At 44.2% G+C, this 17,028-nt stretch overlaps 1 protein-coding gene and 1 long non-coding RNA gene across 3 annotated transcripts; one reads left to right on the top strand and one right to left on the bottom strand.

Moving 5' to 3' along the window:
• The first annotated feature begins 4,816 nt into the window (after nt 1-4,816).
• Nucleotides 4,817-5,949, top strand: LOC123124111 (uncharacterized). Its single transcript, XR_006460974.1, has 2 exons — nt 4,817-5,138; nt 5,231-5,949. It is a non-coding gene; the product is annotated as an uncharacterized lncRNA (long non-coding RNA).
• A 5,655-nt stretch (nt 5,950-11,604) lies between these two features.
• On the bottom strand, nt 11,605-16,694 carry LOC123119125 (enolase). 2 transcript variants are annotated; one of them, XM_044538820.1, is made up of 17 exons: nt 16,489-16,694; nt 15,558-15,621; nt 15,319-15,383; nt 14,491-14,538; nt 14,321-14,407; nt 14,141-14,221; nt 13,950-14,051; nt 13,783-13,863; nt 13,631-13,705; nt 13,392-13,454; nt 13,218-13,298; nt 12,939-13,133; nt 12,800-12,850; nt 12,567-12,655; nt 12,420-12,471; nt 12,247-12,303; nt 11,605-11,943 (listed from the first exon to the last, which is right to left on the bottom strand). In XM_044538820.1, exons 1-17 carry the CDS (start codon nt 16,555-16,557, stop codon nt 11,863-11,865), a joined length of 1,341 nt encoding a protein of 446 aa, XP_044394755.1. In that variant the 5' UTR covers nt 16,558-16,694; the 3' UTR covers nt 11,605-11,862. The 2 variants fall into 2 exon arrangements, with proteins under 2 accessions (XP_044394755.1, XP_044394754.1); XM_044538819.1 differs by lacking the exon at nt 11,605-11,943 and having other exon boundaries at nt 12,124-12,303.
• Nucleotides 16,695-17,028: the final 334 nt, after the last annotated feature.

Raw genomic sequence — 17,028 nt, 5'->3', positions numbered from 1 at the left:
CACACGCGCGTCCAAACACACTTATTTCGGAGCGCAAGGACCGCACCCGAGAACCTCGCCGTCTCCGTCGTCTTCAACAAGCTCATTGTCGTCGCCTTCGTCGTCCCCGAGCTCGACCAAGACTAGTAGAAGACCCACGATGTCGAGACGAGCCAACCATGCCCTTCGTCGCCCCGAAAACCTACTTGAGCTCCGTCACTGGCGACACCCGAGAGCAGCGCCGCCGCACTCATATTTTCCGGTGACTCTCCGGTGACCTAGCCGCCGTGGTGAGCCCCAACTTAATCATGTTCGTCCGATCTTGATCCAACGCATAGGATAGAACATGTTTTAATTTAAATGCCGAAGCGGTACCAGCCAGTCACAGGCTGCCACATGTACAACAATATCCAAAACACTATCCAGAAGAATTCGATTAATATAATAAAAAATGTGGTTTAGCAGAAAAACCCCTAAAACATCAAATTATCATAACTAATTATCAAAGGTCCAAATTGAGTGATTCTTTTTGCAAATGAAACCTTAAGAGATTAACTTTTAGAATAATTTTAGGAAAAATAAATTTTTAATTTTTAGTTCTAAATAAACAGAATAGTTTAAATCTTAATTAGGGCATCACTTTCAAAGTACAAAACCAAATTAGATGATTCTTTTTGCATTTTGGAGCTAGTGAATTGTACTTTAATTTAGTCTACTATTGTTAAATTATAAAATTTATAATATAGTTTCTGGACAGAAACTTAGCAAAATTAGTCTCACATTTAAGTTGAATTTATTTACTGAGGCAAAATTTATAAATGACCAGATTAAATTAGTAAGTCCTAGACTTGTTTGAAACATGATAGGGCCCTAAATAAAATATTTTGAAAATAGAATTTAATCATGGATGGAATTATAATTGAATGATTAAACCCTAGTTATTTTATAAAAGAAGAAAATTTAGAACATTAATGGGTTATTTAAACATAGTAATTGAATCATGGTGACCTAAACTTCAAATTGGAACTCAAACTTACGTCAAACAAAATTCGAATAGTGCATTATCCCAAATTCAAATCAAATTGGATTAGCATTTGTGATACTTATTTTATTTAGTGTTCTTGAATACTGAACTAGGTTTTGTCAAATTGAATTGTTAGGAAGTTAAACCATGACACTTTGACTTAAACAACTCTTCATTGAGTCAAGTACCAGCCAAACTATGAACTTCAATGGGAAAGATCAAATTGAATGAAATCAAACCAAACAATCCAACACCTTGTGATGTGTGAATTGTTCTTTTGCATTCATGCAAGTTTTTCCTTTGCATAAATTGTGTGCTTGTATTATTTTTCCTATCAACGTTAGATTACGAGTGCAACCCCTATGACTATGAGGAGTGCACCAGTGTCAAACATGTCACCCAGTATTTTAGCATTGTAGTTTTGCCATGATAGGTGTGTGAATTTAGGGTGCTAAATCCCAATAGTTGACAACTTACCTGCTATGACATGGATTACTATTCCACTAATACAAGCATTTGCATTATCATGTACTTCCTTCGTTCCTTTTTTTTAAGATTCCATAAGAGACTACATACAAAGCAAAATGAGTGAATCTACACTCTGTTTATATACATCCGAGATTCCAATAAGAACGAAGCAAAAATGAGTAAATTTACACTCTAAACTACGTCTATATACATCCATATGTAATCCATAGTGAAATCCCTTATGATCTAATTCCGAGCGGTAGTAAATACCAGGACTTAACAATATTTGATTGATCACAATTCGGTATATTCCATTTATAATAAAGGTTCCTAAGGAATTCATTATAGGAATGTTTTCGATAGAAATGGTTTGCTTTTGCACATCGAAACCAAAAATTAATCTCGCAGATACATATAATTCGGAAGAATAGGTGAGTGATTCATACACAGCATCTCTTTCTTTTACCGAGGGTTCTAGCAATTGATATCCTTTCGCAAATAATTGCAATGCAATTTCGTGATCTGGTTCTTTAATTGTTGGAAACTTGTCAGGTTCTTCTGCCAAGGCTTGATTAATGAACCTACAAAATCCCTCGAATTGGATCTGACTAAATCCGGGTATTGTGGACATTCCCTCATTTCCATTCCAGAGCATCTTAATCTTAGGTTTCCTGTTTATCAAAGAAAAATTCCATTATCAGCTCACTCTTCATCAATCCCTCTGGATCGATCTAGCAATCATGGAATCTATATTCTGTTTACTGAATCACATGAAATTCTAGGGAACTCCACATACGTATTTCATATATGTATTTCATACATATGAATAGAGACCATTTCGACGAAAGTTCGAGTTTGCCAGGGGTACAAATGAAATGATAGAACATTCCTACAAAAACAATTCTGCCACTTATACTTTATGTTATGATATTCTAATCAGATTAGATGGCAAATATTTCTCATTTTATCTCCTTTCTATGAATGTAATAAAGTCGTAATATAAACTAGAAAGTTTGACTTTACTTCGATTTAGAATAGCATGCTTATTTTAGTTTCTCAAAATAATTTGAGGGTTCTTTTTATTTCGGATCGGAGTAGTATAATTGCTAGAAAATTCAGTATTTCATTGTGGAATTCTAAAATGAAGTAAGTCCCTTTTTTAAGTACATGCCAATCTAGTTATCCACCTCTCCCCATATCCATGCTTTTCTTTTATCGTAATTTCACTTGGGTAGGCCAAGATAGTCAGGTTATACTCTATATCAGAGCAAATTTCCTTTTTTTATTCAAGATATTGAATTTAATACTTTGAAAAACTAAAGCATGATTCCCCATAGAGATATGTACATAAAGGGGATCTTTGGATAATAATGTTGTTCGGACCTAAAGTTTACCTATACACGGATTAAGCATAAGGCCATAATATTTTATTATGTCGTTGAAGGGGGGAGATAATACCGATTTAAGAGTAGTTCACTACTGCAATAAAAAAAGAATTTTATTAACGGTTCCAATTTGTTCTGAATTTTGCAGCCTGTGAACAGAAATTCACTTTTTCTTGTTTTTCATCTCAGTAGAAAGAAATGGGAAGTTTTATTGTGTTAACAAACCATTTATACCATAATCTACAATGTAGCGGGCATAGTTTAGTGGTAAAAGTGTGATTTGTTCTATTAATAACTGAATTTGAAATGATATACTTAAGGCATCCTTAAGTTTTTTATTTTTATATTCCGATGAAAACTTTAGTTCTTATAAATGATCAAATCCTTTGACTCTCAATAGCATACTGAGGAAGAATATACATTCTAGCGATTTGTATCCAAAGACTTATTTAAATTGCATCCAAAATAAAAATTGGATTATGAGTACAGAGTCGTGAAGCATAATTTTGCATTGGATTAAGTATTCCAATTTTGAAAATATGAGCAAAGGATCTATGGATGAAGATACAAAAAAGGTTAATTTCCAATCGTAACTAAATCTTCTTTTGTTAAAATAAGGAATAAGGAAGCCAAATAGCTAAAAGAACGATAGTTTTGGTTTACTAGAACCATCCGCATATTGTTTCAGCTCGGTGGAAACCCAATTCTTTTTCGTAGGATCTCTTGAATGAAATTAGGGAACGAAGTAAGTAGATTAGATGGAGTTAGATAGAATTTCTATCTCCTACTCTATAAGGATCATCCAGAAAGCGGAGAGCTTTGGTTCCATTCAAATAGAAAAGCTGACATAGATGTTAAGTGGTGAGAATATCCATAAAGGAAATCAAAATTTCATGTTCGGTTTTGAATTAGACGTTAAAAATAATCAACCAACGTCGAATATAACCCCTAGCCTTCCAAGCTAACGATGCGGCTTCGATTCCCGCTACCCGCTCCATTATGTATAAAAGAAGTATTCCATTTGTCTAGACATGTTAGAGGCTTGTATTCAAGCCTTTTTTTCCACCAGTTTCGGGTACTTCAGAGCGGAGTAGAGCAGTTTGGTAGCTCACTAGGCTCATAACCTTGAGTTCACGGGTTCGATTCCCGTCTCCGCACTTAGCAGTCTGTATAAAAGGGCTATTCTATTTCTCTGGATATGGTAGAGGGGCGTATTCAACCATTTTTTATTCATTAGTTCCCGGTCCTAGAGGGCAAAATTGAGTAGTTTGCGAAGTCACTTGTCTTAAAAAAAGAAGGCGCACGGCTTCTCCCTACCCCGTAGAAAATAAAAATGAAACGAAAGGAACAGTCTACCTCTTCCTTCCCTTTAAAAACAGTTTGCCCGTTGTTTGTCTCAGTTAATACCCAATTTTTGGAGCTCTGTTGGTGAGTTCAATTTTCAATTTTTTGGAGCTCTGTTGGTGAGTTATGTTGTTTGCCTCAGCTAATACCCAATTTTTGGAGCTCTGTTGGTGAGTTCTGTTGTTTGACTCAGTTAATACCCAATTTTTGAAGCTCTGTTGGTGAGTTCTATTTCTGCCTCTGGAGCGCCCTCTTTTTCTTTTTTTGAGTGGGATGCAAAGGAAGGGTAAGATAGCAAGGGATACGGCACTAGACTAACACCTAATTAATACTTAATTTGAAAGACTTGTATTCAGGAACGGAGTTCATCTACTAGGAGGTTGTTTCCAAAGCAGGTTTCTTAACTATCTTTCCCTAATAATAAATAATAAAGCACGGGTTGACACGTTATTGCGAAAAAGCCCCTACTATTTTTTCTGTTCAACCCGCAGTCCCTATGGGAGTCAACCTGGAACAAAAAAAATACGTGGCCGTCTGTCTCGCTCACGAAGGAGCAGTTCGTCTCCAGCACGAACACGAGTGGGGAACTAAAAAGTCGATCCGCCGCTGCTTTCCCCCCTCACCTCTGTCTCTTTCGATCTCTCTCACCTGCCATTGCTTTCCACCGTCGACCGATTCCGGACAGCGCCGCGCTTGACTACCTTACCAGCGCGCCGCCACCCCTTCCACGCTCCAGCGTGCCGCTGGCCCACACCACGCGTTGCCGCAGCCGGCCCACGCCCCTCCGCCGCGCGCCGCCACCGCCGGCCGCCTGCCCGTTCCCCCGTTCCTCCGGCGGTGCGAGGCACGGTGGCGGCGAGAGGTAAACTGGTGGATCTGGGCGCGGCCTCGAGAGATCTCGCGGCTGGTGCGGCAGCTTGCTACGATGGCAGCGACTTGTGAGGCAGCCATACAACGTTGGATCTCCTTGGTCTTCCTCTTGATCGAATCTTCATGCAAACACCTTGACTTGCTGGATGTCTCATGATAGGTACCTCAACAACCGTCACGACGGAGCTGCAACCGCAGCTCGAGAGAGGAGGGCGTTGCCGGAGACAAGGGCCGCCTGCACGAGTCAGGCCCGCTATCGGCGGCAGCGCCCGCGTCCACACCGGCAACACGAGCACCAAGGTTGGGCTGTGTCCCCATGGTGCGCGTCGATGTCCATGTGCAGCACGCGCCGGAAGCGGGCGAGGAGTTGGTTGATGGCGAGAACGATGTCGTTGACATAGCTGAAGCTGTTGGCGTGGCCAGGGCATGCATGGTGCATGCTGCCGGACAAATTTAGTCGCCGCCGCCGAGCGCGCACGCCATGGCCAGCGACCCGCCGGCGTAGGTCAGGCATTACCCTAGGAGGCTGTCGATGACAGGGTTGTCGTTCGAGCAGGCGCCGTCCTGGCGGCGCATGATGCCGATGCCATGCTCCTTGGCAGTTCGCTGGAGATCGTCGTCGCTGATATACCCGCCGGGCTGAGGTTGCAGAGGAGGTCGACGTATTTCTGGTCGTGAAACACAAGCGGCTCCTCCGGCCTGGCCGGCCTGGTGAGGAGGCGACTCATGTCTTTGAGGAGACCGTCGGAGGCGACGAGGTCGTGGGCCATCGTGACGTGTCCCTCGCCGTAGTCGATGTTGGAGATGCATGGGTCGTAGTAGTATGTGGCTACCCTTATCTCCTTGTGTGTCTTCGTAAGTTCGTAGTTAAGCCTTGAAGCTCTCTCCTCCAGGTCTCACATGTCTAGATGGGCCAGTTGGGAATGAGTTTGATCTACTCAATTTAGTTGTCTTGATTGATTGATGCGTTATCACACTAAAGTGAACTCAAAGTGAACTAGCTAACAAATCTTTCTCACGGTTGTGGATACAGCGGAGGAGGTGGCACCTGGCGCCATCAGTTTGAAGCGGACCAGAGACGTTCCCGTTGTCGGGCAGGTTGCTGGGTGGAGGAACTCGCAGGCACGTTTCGAGTTCAGCTGTCGCCGAAGCAGCACTACTACCTACAGGTACAAGGTTTGCTGAAGCACTACTTACACTAGAAGAACGCCCGTGCCTTGCAACGGGGCCACATTAACTTTAAAAGTTCAATATATTACATTTAATATTCTCATACATATTAAGTGACATTGACGACCTTTTTTACCATCAAAATCTCACACACACACCCTCTCCCTCCCTCTTCCTCACTCTCTCTCCCCCTCTCCCTCCCTCTTCCTCACTCTCTCTCCCCCTCTCCCTCACTCGGGAGGTGGGACGAAAATAATCCCGAAACAGAGACTACCAACTGAGACGTTAGGAGTAGAGATCATTTAGTTGATAAGAATAAATAGAAAACGATGTTAAAAAGGAGAAACAGATTAGAATACATTGAAAAACCAAAAGGACGATGTAAAAGGGGATTCGCCCTGCCCCCCGGGCCTTGCCACCGAACCGGCTCAGCGGTCCAGTCCCCGCGCGGTCGTCTTCTCCTGTTCCCCGAGCCGCGTCGCTACAGAGCCGGGCTCCCGCCCGACCACCTCGCTGGCATCGAAGGGGAATGGATAAGGGTGACGCCCTTCCTTCCCTGCCCCCATGGCCTCACTCCTCCTCGACGCCCCCTCCCAAATCCACTTCTCCTTCTCGCTCGCTCGATTCCGTCGATCTGGCCGAAGTCAGACGCCACGGCCACCATGACCAACCCCGTCCACATGGCCACTGCCCTCCCTGCGGGCTAGGAGCTTGTCGAGGAGCTCCGAACGCCTTCGCTACTTCGTCTGCGCCAAGGAGATCAAGTCCAGCACCCCCGCATCGACGTCCCTGCCGTCTTCCTCAACCTTGGGCCACCGCGACATTGCCGTTCGATCCGCGCCGCCCCGAGCTCCCATGTCTTCCCCTAGGGCGTCATTGACACCGCCATGATCTCCTCTGCCTTTCCCCTGTTTCCCTTCTCGTTTGCTCTCATTAGGTATTTCGCCGTGGCCGAGAACCGCCGTCCGCCATGGCCATTGCAGGGGTAGCCACCGAGCTCCTCGGATTGACCCCGTGGCACATGCCAGCTCCTATGCACGCCCATGCCCGAGCCTGCCGCTCTTCTTCCGCGCCCACGGGGCCACTCCCTCTCCATGCCCACGCCCGTGCTACACCGCGTCGGTCGCGACGCCGCTGCCGTCGCGCTCGCCGCAGCCACCGCACGACTGTGCCCCGCGCGACACACACCCTGGCCGCGCGCCACACTCTCGCTGGCTGCGCTCGCCCCGTCTGCTGCCGCCTATCCCTTTGCTCGCCCCGCTGTCGCGCCCCTGCCTCGCGCCGCCTCCAGTCGTGGCCATTTTCTGCCGGCCGCCCCCTCAGTCGCGCCGGCCGCATCTCTGCCCTCCACCGTCGGCCGCTCGCCTCGCCTGCTGCGTGTTGCTTCCTGCTGCTATGCGCTGCTCTACCGCTGGTACGCTGCTGCGCCATGCCCTCGACACCGCCGTGGACAAATGTAGCGGAGGGATTGTTAATGGAGTACGAGAAGGAGGTGGCGGAGAAGGTGTGGAGAGGCAGGAGGTCTGGGGCGGTGTCACCTGGCTGTGGTGGAGGTGTTTATGCGAGAAGGAGCCGGAGTGGAAGGAGAGGTCACAATTGGAAAGAATCGCAAAAAAACTCATAACCCGGAGATCTCAGTTCAAAAAAATGCTAATATCGATGGAGGGGTGATTTCCTTCAATAGGTGGAAAACATAGGAAATATTGGTTGTTATGAAGGAAAGGTAAAAATTTAGGAAAGTTAGGATTTTTGAACTGATTTCTATGCAAATGGGGTTTTATTGTTTGGTAACGTGATATCAGTACCTGCCCGTTTGTGATGTGTCTGATTAGAAAAGTTTGCAAATGTTAAGAAACTATTTATTGGGAGGAAAGTTGTGACGTGTCTGTTATTTGTTTCCTAAAACAAATTTCACTAATAAGAGAAATCGATTGATTTAGATAAGTTAGGAAAGTTAGATTAAAATGTATTATTTGTTTTCTGAAAATCTGTTATTTGTTTCCTAAGACAAATTAAACCAATAAAAAGAAGCGATTGATTTGCATAATTTAAGAAAGTTAGATTAAAATGTATTATTTGTTTCCTGAAAATCTGTTATTTGTTTCCTAAGACAAATTGAACCAATAAAAGGAATTATTGATTTGCATAATTTAAGGAAGTTAGATCCGTGATTTGTTATACGTTAGGAAAGTTCTGGTTGTAATAAAGAGTGAAGAGAAAAATAAACCGATGGACCAGGGTGGGAAGGGGTGGTGGGAGGAGAGACGAAAAAACCAGCGAAAATAAACCACGGACCAGGGCGGGAGGGGGTGGTGGGAGGAAAGACGAAAAAAACCAGCAAAAATAAACCGTGGAGACGATTCATCAACTCGTTCATTAGAAGTAGAGATTGATTAGGTTTTTGAAGAGCCATCGCTTCTTGACCCCTACACCTACTCGCCAATAGCAACAGCCTCTGTGTCACTACTCACCAACGTGCTGAACGCTAAGAGTTTGATTATTAATCTGTGTGTGCTTTTGTTATGGCAAACGCTACGAATCAATCGGCTGAAAACTAGGGAAAATCATCCCCCTCCCGAACCGTACGATAGTGTGACGCACGGGTCCGTTGGATCGGCCCAATGAGATCCCGTACAAATCCAAAGCCGTGCCACGCATCTAATTCCTTTCTTCTCGTGGGTGCCACACCGCTTTCACTCCATCTTCTATAGAGACCCCATGTAACTGGTACCCGTGCCATGCGTTTACTTGAGGGTGCAGCCACGTGCGTCCCTTAGTGCTACAACGCCGGAGTGCTTCGACGACGACGCTGATGCTACGATGCGGCCCGACTGCTTTGACGACCGTGGTGATGCTGCGACGGTGGCCCGGCTGATTCAACGATATTGTGATGACATGCTTCGACGTCCGCGACGATGTCGCGATGGCGACTTTCAAACGGCGTTGTGTGCTTCAACGGCATGCCTCGACGATCGCAGCGATGCTAGAATGGCAGGCTTGTTGTATCGATGATGTTGCGGCCACGTGCTTCGAAGGCCGCGGTGATGTCGCGACGGTGTTCTTCGAATGACCACGGTGTGCTTCGACAGCATGCGTCGACGACTACGGCAATGCTACAATGGCAGTCTTGTTGTTTCGATGATGTTGCGACAACGTGTTTCGACGGCTGCGGCGATGTCATGATGGCGTTCTTTGACGGGTAACGGTGTGCTTCAACAATAAGCGTCGACAACCGCGGCGATGGTACAATGGCAGGCTTGTTGCATCGACGATGTTGCGACGACGTGCTTCGAAGGCCGCGGCGATGTCGTGATGGTGTTCTTCGAACGACCGCGCGCGGTGTGCTTCGGCAGCATGCGTCGATGACAGCGGCAATGCTACAATAGCAGCCTTGCTGCTTTGATAATGTTGCGACGGCGATGTCATGATGGCGTTCTTCAACGGGTCGCGGTGTGCATCGACAACCGCGGTGATGCTACAATGGAAGCTTGATTGCTTCGATGATGTTGCGACAACGTGTTTCGACGGCTGCAACCATGTCGTGATGGCGTTCTTCGACGGGTCGCGGTGGGCTTCGACAATATGCGTCGACAACCGCGGTGATCCTACAATGGAAGCCTGATTGCTTCGATGATGTTGCGACGACGTGCTTCAACGGTCGAGGCAGTTGCTTCGGCAGCCACATCAGTGGTATGCTTCGAACTATCACGACGATGTTGCGACCGCGTGCTTCGACGACCGCGGGAGTGTTGTGTCGGAGGCATGGGTGCTTTGTCGATGATTCTGCAATGGTGTGTTCCTGGCTGCGACAGTGCTGCGATGATGACGCGGATGCTTCGACGGTGCTACAATAGTGGTCTTGCTACTCCAATGATGCTTTGATAAGAAAGCAGCGCTGTCCCATTGAGTACATGTAGTAACTAGCTAGCGTGACTAGTAAATCGACAGCAATTCATCAAACGAAAAAAGCAATCCAGGAAAAAAAATCAGTCGCATGCAGCATACCCGGTGGAGCATGACACGGAGCGAGCGGCGTGCTTGGGTTATAGCGGCGGGCGCGCGGACGCAGCAGTCAGCCCCCCACTTGGACACGTGGTTGGTAGTGGAGGGGGCTGATGGGTGCGCGTTATCAGCCGGATGAAAATAAGCGTTTCCCTTTTATTATAGGCAGTGCTTCTCTTGAATTTACTGATTTTTATGGTGCATGACTCCTTGGCAAGCAACTCGATCCTATTCCATGGCATGAGAAGATGTCTGCTGCTTTCCTGCAGTATACACGGACAGTGTGAAGTAATATATTTTCCTTTCAACTTTTTGTATGGGAAATCAGTACCCTAATGTCATTATTTTTGGTGTCCTGGACATCATATAGTGTGCATGCATTTAGTGTTGCAGACACTCATATGAACCAGCTAAATATAGTAATCTTAATTACATTCATGAATTTCACCTGCAAAAAAAATTACATCCATGAATTTGCACTAAATATTGTTGCTATCTTTTTTTTTGTGAAATAATATTGTTGCTATCTTGCAATTCTATTTGCATTGCTCATGGATCCTAGGCTTATATGGGTTTATGTGAGCTTTCTGCTTATTCTAATATTAAAACTTACCAAGAAACCTCTCAAAACAAAAAATGAACCAAGATAAGTGTCGCTAAGAATCAAATTAACCAGCTAACAATGTTCATTTTGTGAAGTTTTCTCAATGTAATATTATAAAAGTATCCTTGAGATTACTACTTACGAGCATGTTTGTTGGTCTTTGTGAAAACATGCTGGGCTCTTTTTTTCTAATAATGAAAGGATCCAATATAACTTATTTTTTGTATTGATCACTGTGAATTAATTGTATAACGCGTTGTAATTAGCATTGGACGTGTCACTGAGGAGTCGGATTCGAAGTCCCTGGTGTGTCAACCATGAACTCTCGCTTTTCTATGTTATATTACCCAAAGGATTAAGGATCTTTGTGCAATACTTTTCTCTCGGAATTTTGTGAGCAGCATTGGCTAAACTTTATTGAGTTCCTAATTTCTTTTAAGGAGAAGTTCCTAACTTTATTTTCTTTCATGGGGGAAAGTATGTTGATGTAGGTAAAGAAATATTCTATGAGTTTAGCATGTCTTATTTAGAAAATTTTGGATCTTGAAAACAATTGACTAAAAATTGCATGAAAAATGAATGTATTTATGCATATATTATCATAAATAAACTTGAATATAAACTACTTAACCCGTTGCAACGCACGGGCATTTGTGCTAGTTATAATAATAAGAAAAACAGAGAGACCGAAAACAGTGGTAAATTAGGAATGGCGAACGAAAAGCATGCTTTCTGCAAGATTAAACTGACGCCAAATATGATGATGCCAACAGCCAAACAGTTTACTACAGATCCAAAAGGTAATCAGGCGTACTTGCTCGCTCACCACAAAGACCAAAATTGGAGCAAGTTTGGAGTACGTAGGTACATATCCGTCCCGTTCACAGCAACATGCGGTACATTATTGCTCGACAAGTCCTAAGAGCTTCAACCATAGTTCATTCCGCGAGTTAAGACACACGCCCACTTTCGCAAAAACAAGTGCAGAGTGGTGGTGTCTCAGATGCAGATCCCATCTAGTATGGCTCCACCGGTGCGCGGAACTTGAGGCCGGCATACACAGCGGCAGCGCCCAGCTCCTCCTCGATCCTCAGAAGCTGTTCCAATTAGAAAAGAAACAACCCTTGGTGTAAATTTGGGAAACCGATAAAAAAAAACAAGACATGAATGCTCAAATAAACACATTACACTGAACAAAAGAATATCAGAAACCAAACATGTAAGATCAGTCTTAACACCAAACAAAAGACAAGAAATCATTCTTAAATGAGCACAATGCATCGAACAGAAGATTAAAGAGGAAGAATAATTTGGTTTTTGTTATTGCGAGAGGTCATGTTGGTCAACAGAATATCAGGAGAATGCTTCAGCAGTACAAGAATTACAGGAAAGCCACTTGCCTGGTTGTACTTGGCAAGCCGCTCTGAGCGGCAGGGAGCCCCAGTCTTGATCTGGCCCTGTTGCACATGAAGAAACATTGTTCAGATACTCCTAATCGATCCAGAGGAGAAGAAACAGTAGTCTCATTAAAATTATTCAGACAAACAATAAAATGAAGATTATAAAATTATACCGTGGACAAACCGACAGCCAAATCAGCAATGAATGTGTCCTCAGTCTCACCACTGCACACAGTGAATGTACATAAGCATACAAATGGTAATAACAATAGAAACAAGGGGGAAAACGGATGGGTAATAAGGCAGTATCTAGTATGTACCTCCTGTGACTGGTCATCACACCCCAACCAGCATGTTTTGACATCTTCACGGCCTCAATACTCTCAGTGACGGATCCAATTTGGTTAACCTACACATGAAAAGGATGAAACAATCAGAATATGTAATACATACTCCATCCGATCAGGTACTTATTATGGACGGAAGGAGTACTTGTACTATGACGACCAAAGGATAAGAATCAATAACAGCTTATGTTTGAACAGAATAATACCTTCAGCAGAAGAGCATTGCATGACTTCTCCTTGATTGCCTTAGCAACTCTCTGCACAACATAGTGATACAGCAAATTAATTACAGTGATCCAACAGAATGAAAATGCCCACCTACACAACAGAAAACAAATAACTCACGGTTGGGTTGGTGACTAGAAGGTCATCACCAACAATCTGAACTTCCACTCCACATTCCTCAGTCATCTTAGCATAGTGCACCCAGTCATCCTGGTCAAATGGGTCCTCAATCGACACAATGGGGTACTCACTCACGAATGACTTGTATACATTCTTCAGGCTATCTCCAGATATCTTCTGGGAACCATCGTTGTTCTACAGCAAGGGAGGGCAAATGTTAAAAATGCTCATGAAAAGAAAACAAATTGTTGCCACAAAATAAACCATGGGGCTAATTACCTCTTCCTTGAAGTTGAGGTCATAGGTTTTGTCCTTGTCATTGTAGAACTCTGAAGCAGCAACATCCATTCCAATGACAACCTAGAATTTCCCAAACCAACAAATCTCCTTCAGTCACTAACTTAAAAGCTCACTGAGAAGTGCGTGACAACAGATTAATTCAAGCAGACAAACCTTGCCGGTGTATCCAGCCTTTTCAATTGCAGTCTTCAAGAGCTCAAGGCCCTCCTTGTTCTCCTACAACACCCGAAAATAAAAAGAACTCAGATCACACCCCACAAACATTGACCTCAATTTATAACAACACAGTAGTTCTATACGTCCAAACATGACAATCAGCAACTGTTGTCGAAATAACAAGGCATAACAAAGCAAGGAAATCTGATCGTAAACCTCTAAGGACAGGGAAATACCTGAATGTTAGGAGCAAAACCACCTTCATCTCCAACATTGGTGGCATCTTGCCCATACTTCTTCTTGATAACAGACTGTCACAGAAAATGTTAGTTTTAGTAAATTTGCTTTTTACAAGATAGCAAAGAGAAAAAGAAGATGAAAGAATTACCTTCAAGTTGTGGTACACTTCAACGCCCATCTTCATTGCCTCCTTGAATGAGGCAGCTCCAGTAGGAAGGATCATGAACTCCTGCAGATATGCAAGTATAGGCATAAATAAGAAATGTGCGAAAACAACATGATGAAAGATGTGAAAATCTTAGGTCAGAGCATTGCCTGCATAGCAAGCTTGTTTCCAGCATGGGATCCACCATTGATGACATTGAATGCAGGAACAGGCAAAACCAATTGCTTGTTGCCAGCAAGGTTGGCAATGTGCTGCAGTGAAGAATATTCATGTTCGAAGACTTTAGGCAATAGCAAACAAATGTAGAATATTAAAAGAGGAGATTAGCAATGATGCACACCTGGTACAGCGGAATCTTCTTGACGCTGGCTCCAGCTTTGCAAACAGCTAGTGACACAGCCAGGATTGCATTAGCACCAAGCTGAGTTTACAAAAGAAATCAAGCTGTTAGAAGGGAATCTGCAAATGGAAATTAGTACTCCCTCTCTAAAGGTAAAACTCATCATGGGTTATGTTATACCTTTTGCTTGCACCAACCCCACTCATTCTTGGTTCCATCAAGCTGCTGAACCATAAAGTTGTCGAGCTCAGTTTGAGCGGTAGGGTCCTGTGGAAGGAAAGAGAGCACTGAATGAATTATGCATTCAACTCTCATATCACAATAGAAAAGGGGGCAGAGACAATGCTAACCTTGCCAATCAAAGCTGGCGCGATAATCGAGTTCACATTGTCAACAGCCTGCGAAAAAAATAAAAAAATACATGTAAATACAAAGAAAAGACTAAATTATGCATGCAAATGGACTATTCGCTACAATAGAAAAAACCAGGATAGCTATAGTGAAACATCAAGCACTAAATGATCCTGAGTTGTTCATTTCATGACAGTACTTGAGCAAGTTGGTTTTTTAGTAAATAAGAAAATGTGCACAAGAGATATTGCCCACGATTATTCACTTCATAAATACATAATCCTAAGCTACTACTCCCTCGTCCGAAAAAGCTTGTCCCTCAAATGAATGTATCTAGCACCAAGTTAGTGCTAGATACATCCATTTGAGGGACAAGCTTGGGACAAACTTTTTCAGACGGAGGGAGTACATACAATCAACGGCAATGAGATATCAAAAAAAAAAGCTACAACCTACCACATTAACATTAAGAAAAAATATTGTAGTTCACATTAAAATTAAGAAAAAAAATCTACAACCTGGCACAAACTAGAAACATCAAGTTATACAGCACAAGGAAACATTGTATGGATGAAACCAAACCAACATGGCAAAATAACTTGTCCTCACAAACAGGATAACCGGAAAGATAGCACTGTTTGGTCCATTTGGCATAATAATTCGGTAAACAAGTAGGAAAATTTCAAAAGCTGGCAACAATATTGCTAGTGTAACAAAAGCAGAGTTGAGGCAAAAAAAAACATATACAGCAGCCACATTACATGACTAAGAACTATGACATAGATTTAAAGAATGTGAAGATAAAATTCGCTCAAATGGATGTAAACCTTGGATACACCCTTTCCCAAGTAGTCAGATCCACCGTCCCTCAGTTCCAAAGCTTCATAAACACCTGCAGAAGAGGGATGATTCAGACAAGATTAGTTCAACAAAAACAATACAATCACAATCCATAAATAATGATCCAAATAAGAGTTTGTGCCTTCACTAGTCAGGAACTCAGGAAACCAAAGCAAAAACTTAAGGTTGAAAAGGAGAGAGTGATGATAATAACAAAATAACTCACCAGTTGATGCACCGCTGGGAACAGCGGCCCTGGCAAAGGTTCCATCTGAGCAGCACACATCAACCTGATGCACAAAACCATGAGATTAGCAAAATAACTTGCCAAAATATTTTACACTTTGGCATTATGCATAGCTTAAACAATAAAATCCAGACAATGTCGCATGCAACTAGGACACAGGCCATATGGCTACATTTAGCTATGTAAACACCAAGCACGGCGAACAACCATCTGTTGATACACACTGTGAAAACCTACAATGGACGCCTGGCAGGCAAAATAAAAAATAGTTCTACCCAGTATCTACCTGACTGAACAAGCCACTTTGCGTCAAATCTATCTAACATATGAAGAAACAAAAACTGGCCAAGGGGCAACGAGCAAACGACATTATAAATCCTACCTGCACGCCCAAAACCACTTGGACCAGAATGAGATGAGCCTACACTCATTTACATTTTCGTCACATTACTTCACACCACGGCATTATGCGCAGATCAAACGATAAGCGCTGAGCAACAACCAGGGCACGAAACCATAATGACTACATAAACGCTGGGCATGGCGGCCAGCCGATCTGTGGATACATCCTGCGAAACCCCAAAATGCATGACGAGCAGGCAGCGTCCGACTAAACAAACCACCTCACATCGAATCTATCTAGCACATCCAAACCCCATAAAGTCTGGCCGAGGGGCAACAGTAATCCGCATCCTACCTACCGGCCCACCAACCCAAAACCCCTCGAATCTAGCGCATCAGAAACCTACTGCCCGCGCCCCAGAAGCCCCAACCCACAGCCGACGGACGAATCACCAGATCGAAAACAAGCCGTTGCTGCGTACGCCCGCCGCCCTACCAGATCGAATCGAACCGGACCACAACGTACAGATCGGGGAGGCGGACGGGGGATGGGCGCATCCGCGCGTACCTCGACGGTGGGGTTACCGCGGCTGTCGAAGATCTGGCGGGCCTTCACGGACTGGATCGTCGCCGCCATGGCCGAAGCTTGGAGAGGAAGCCGAAATAGATCGAAACGAATGGAGCGGAGGGCGGAGAAGGCGAGGAGAGGGGAGAGGACAGGGGGCGGGGGCTTTAGGCAGGGCCGCCCGTTCTTTTTTATAGTCGCGAGATGAAAGGGAAGCGTCCCCCGTTTTTAGCCGTGCCGCTGCCTGTGGGGCCAGTGGGCGTGCGCTCTTCCGAGGGCCCGCATGGAAGGGGCTTTCGTGGGACGAGGAAACTGGTGTGGGCGGCCGCACACGGGACGATGGATCATCGATGTAATAAATGCATCGTATCTACCGTTGTACTCCCAAGCCCGTATCGAAAACAATACTTGTTCAAGGGGGCAAAAGATTTTTCATTAATTAAGGAGTTTTTTTTTCTTATGGACATGCACTCAATCACATCACCACGCACAGCACCTACCGAAGATAGATCAAAGTTGCGGAGCTTTGAGATTGACAAAGTT

The sequence above is a fragment of the Triticum aestivum genome, chromosome 5D (assembly GCF_018294505.1).
Source record: "Triticum aestivum cultivar Chinese Spring chromosome 5D, IWGSC CS RefSeq v2.1, whole genome shotgun sequence".
Lineage (NCBI taxonomy): Eukaryota > Viridiplantae > Streptophyta > Magnoliopsida > Poales > Poaceae > Triticum > Triticum aestivum.
The sequence above is the reverse complement of the archived record's forward strand: the minus strand, read 5'-3'. Positions and strand labels throughout refer to the sequence as shown.

What these genes read in the sequence shown, in the direction of transcription:
- LOC123119125 (XM_044538819.1), bottom strand. Translation starts at nt 16,557, where the DNA reads ATGGCGGCGACGATCCAGTCCGTGAAGGCCCGCCAGATCTTCGACAGC. An exon ending in TGGGAAAGGGTGTATCCAAG is followed by an intron (nt 14,539 to 15,318) that starts GTTTACATCCAT and finishes TTTTTTTCGCAG; the next exon opens with GCTGTTGACAATGTGAACTC. An exon ending in GGGGTTGGTGCAAGCAAAAG is followed by an intron (nt 14,222 to 14,320) that starts GTATAACATAAC and finishes TTGTAAACTCAG; the next exon opens with CTTGGTGCTAATGCAATCCT.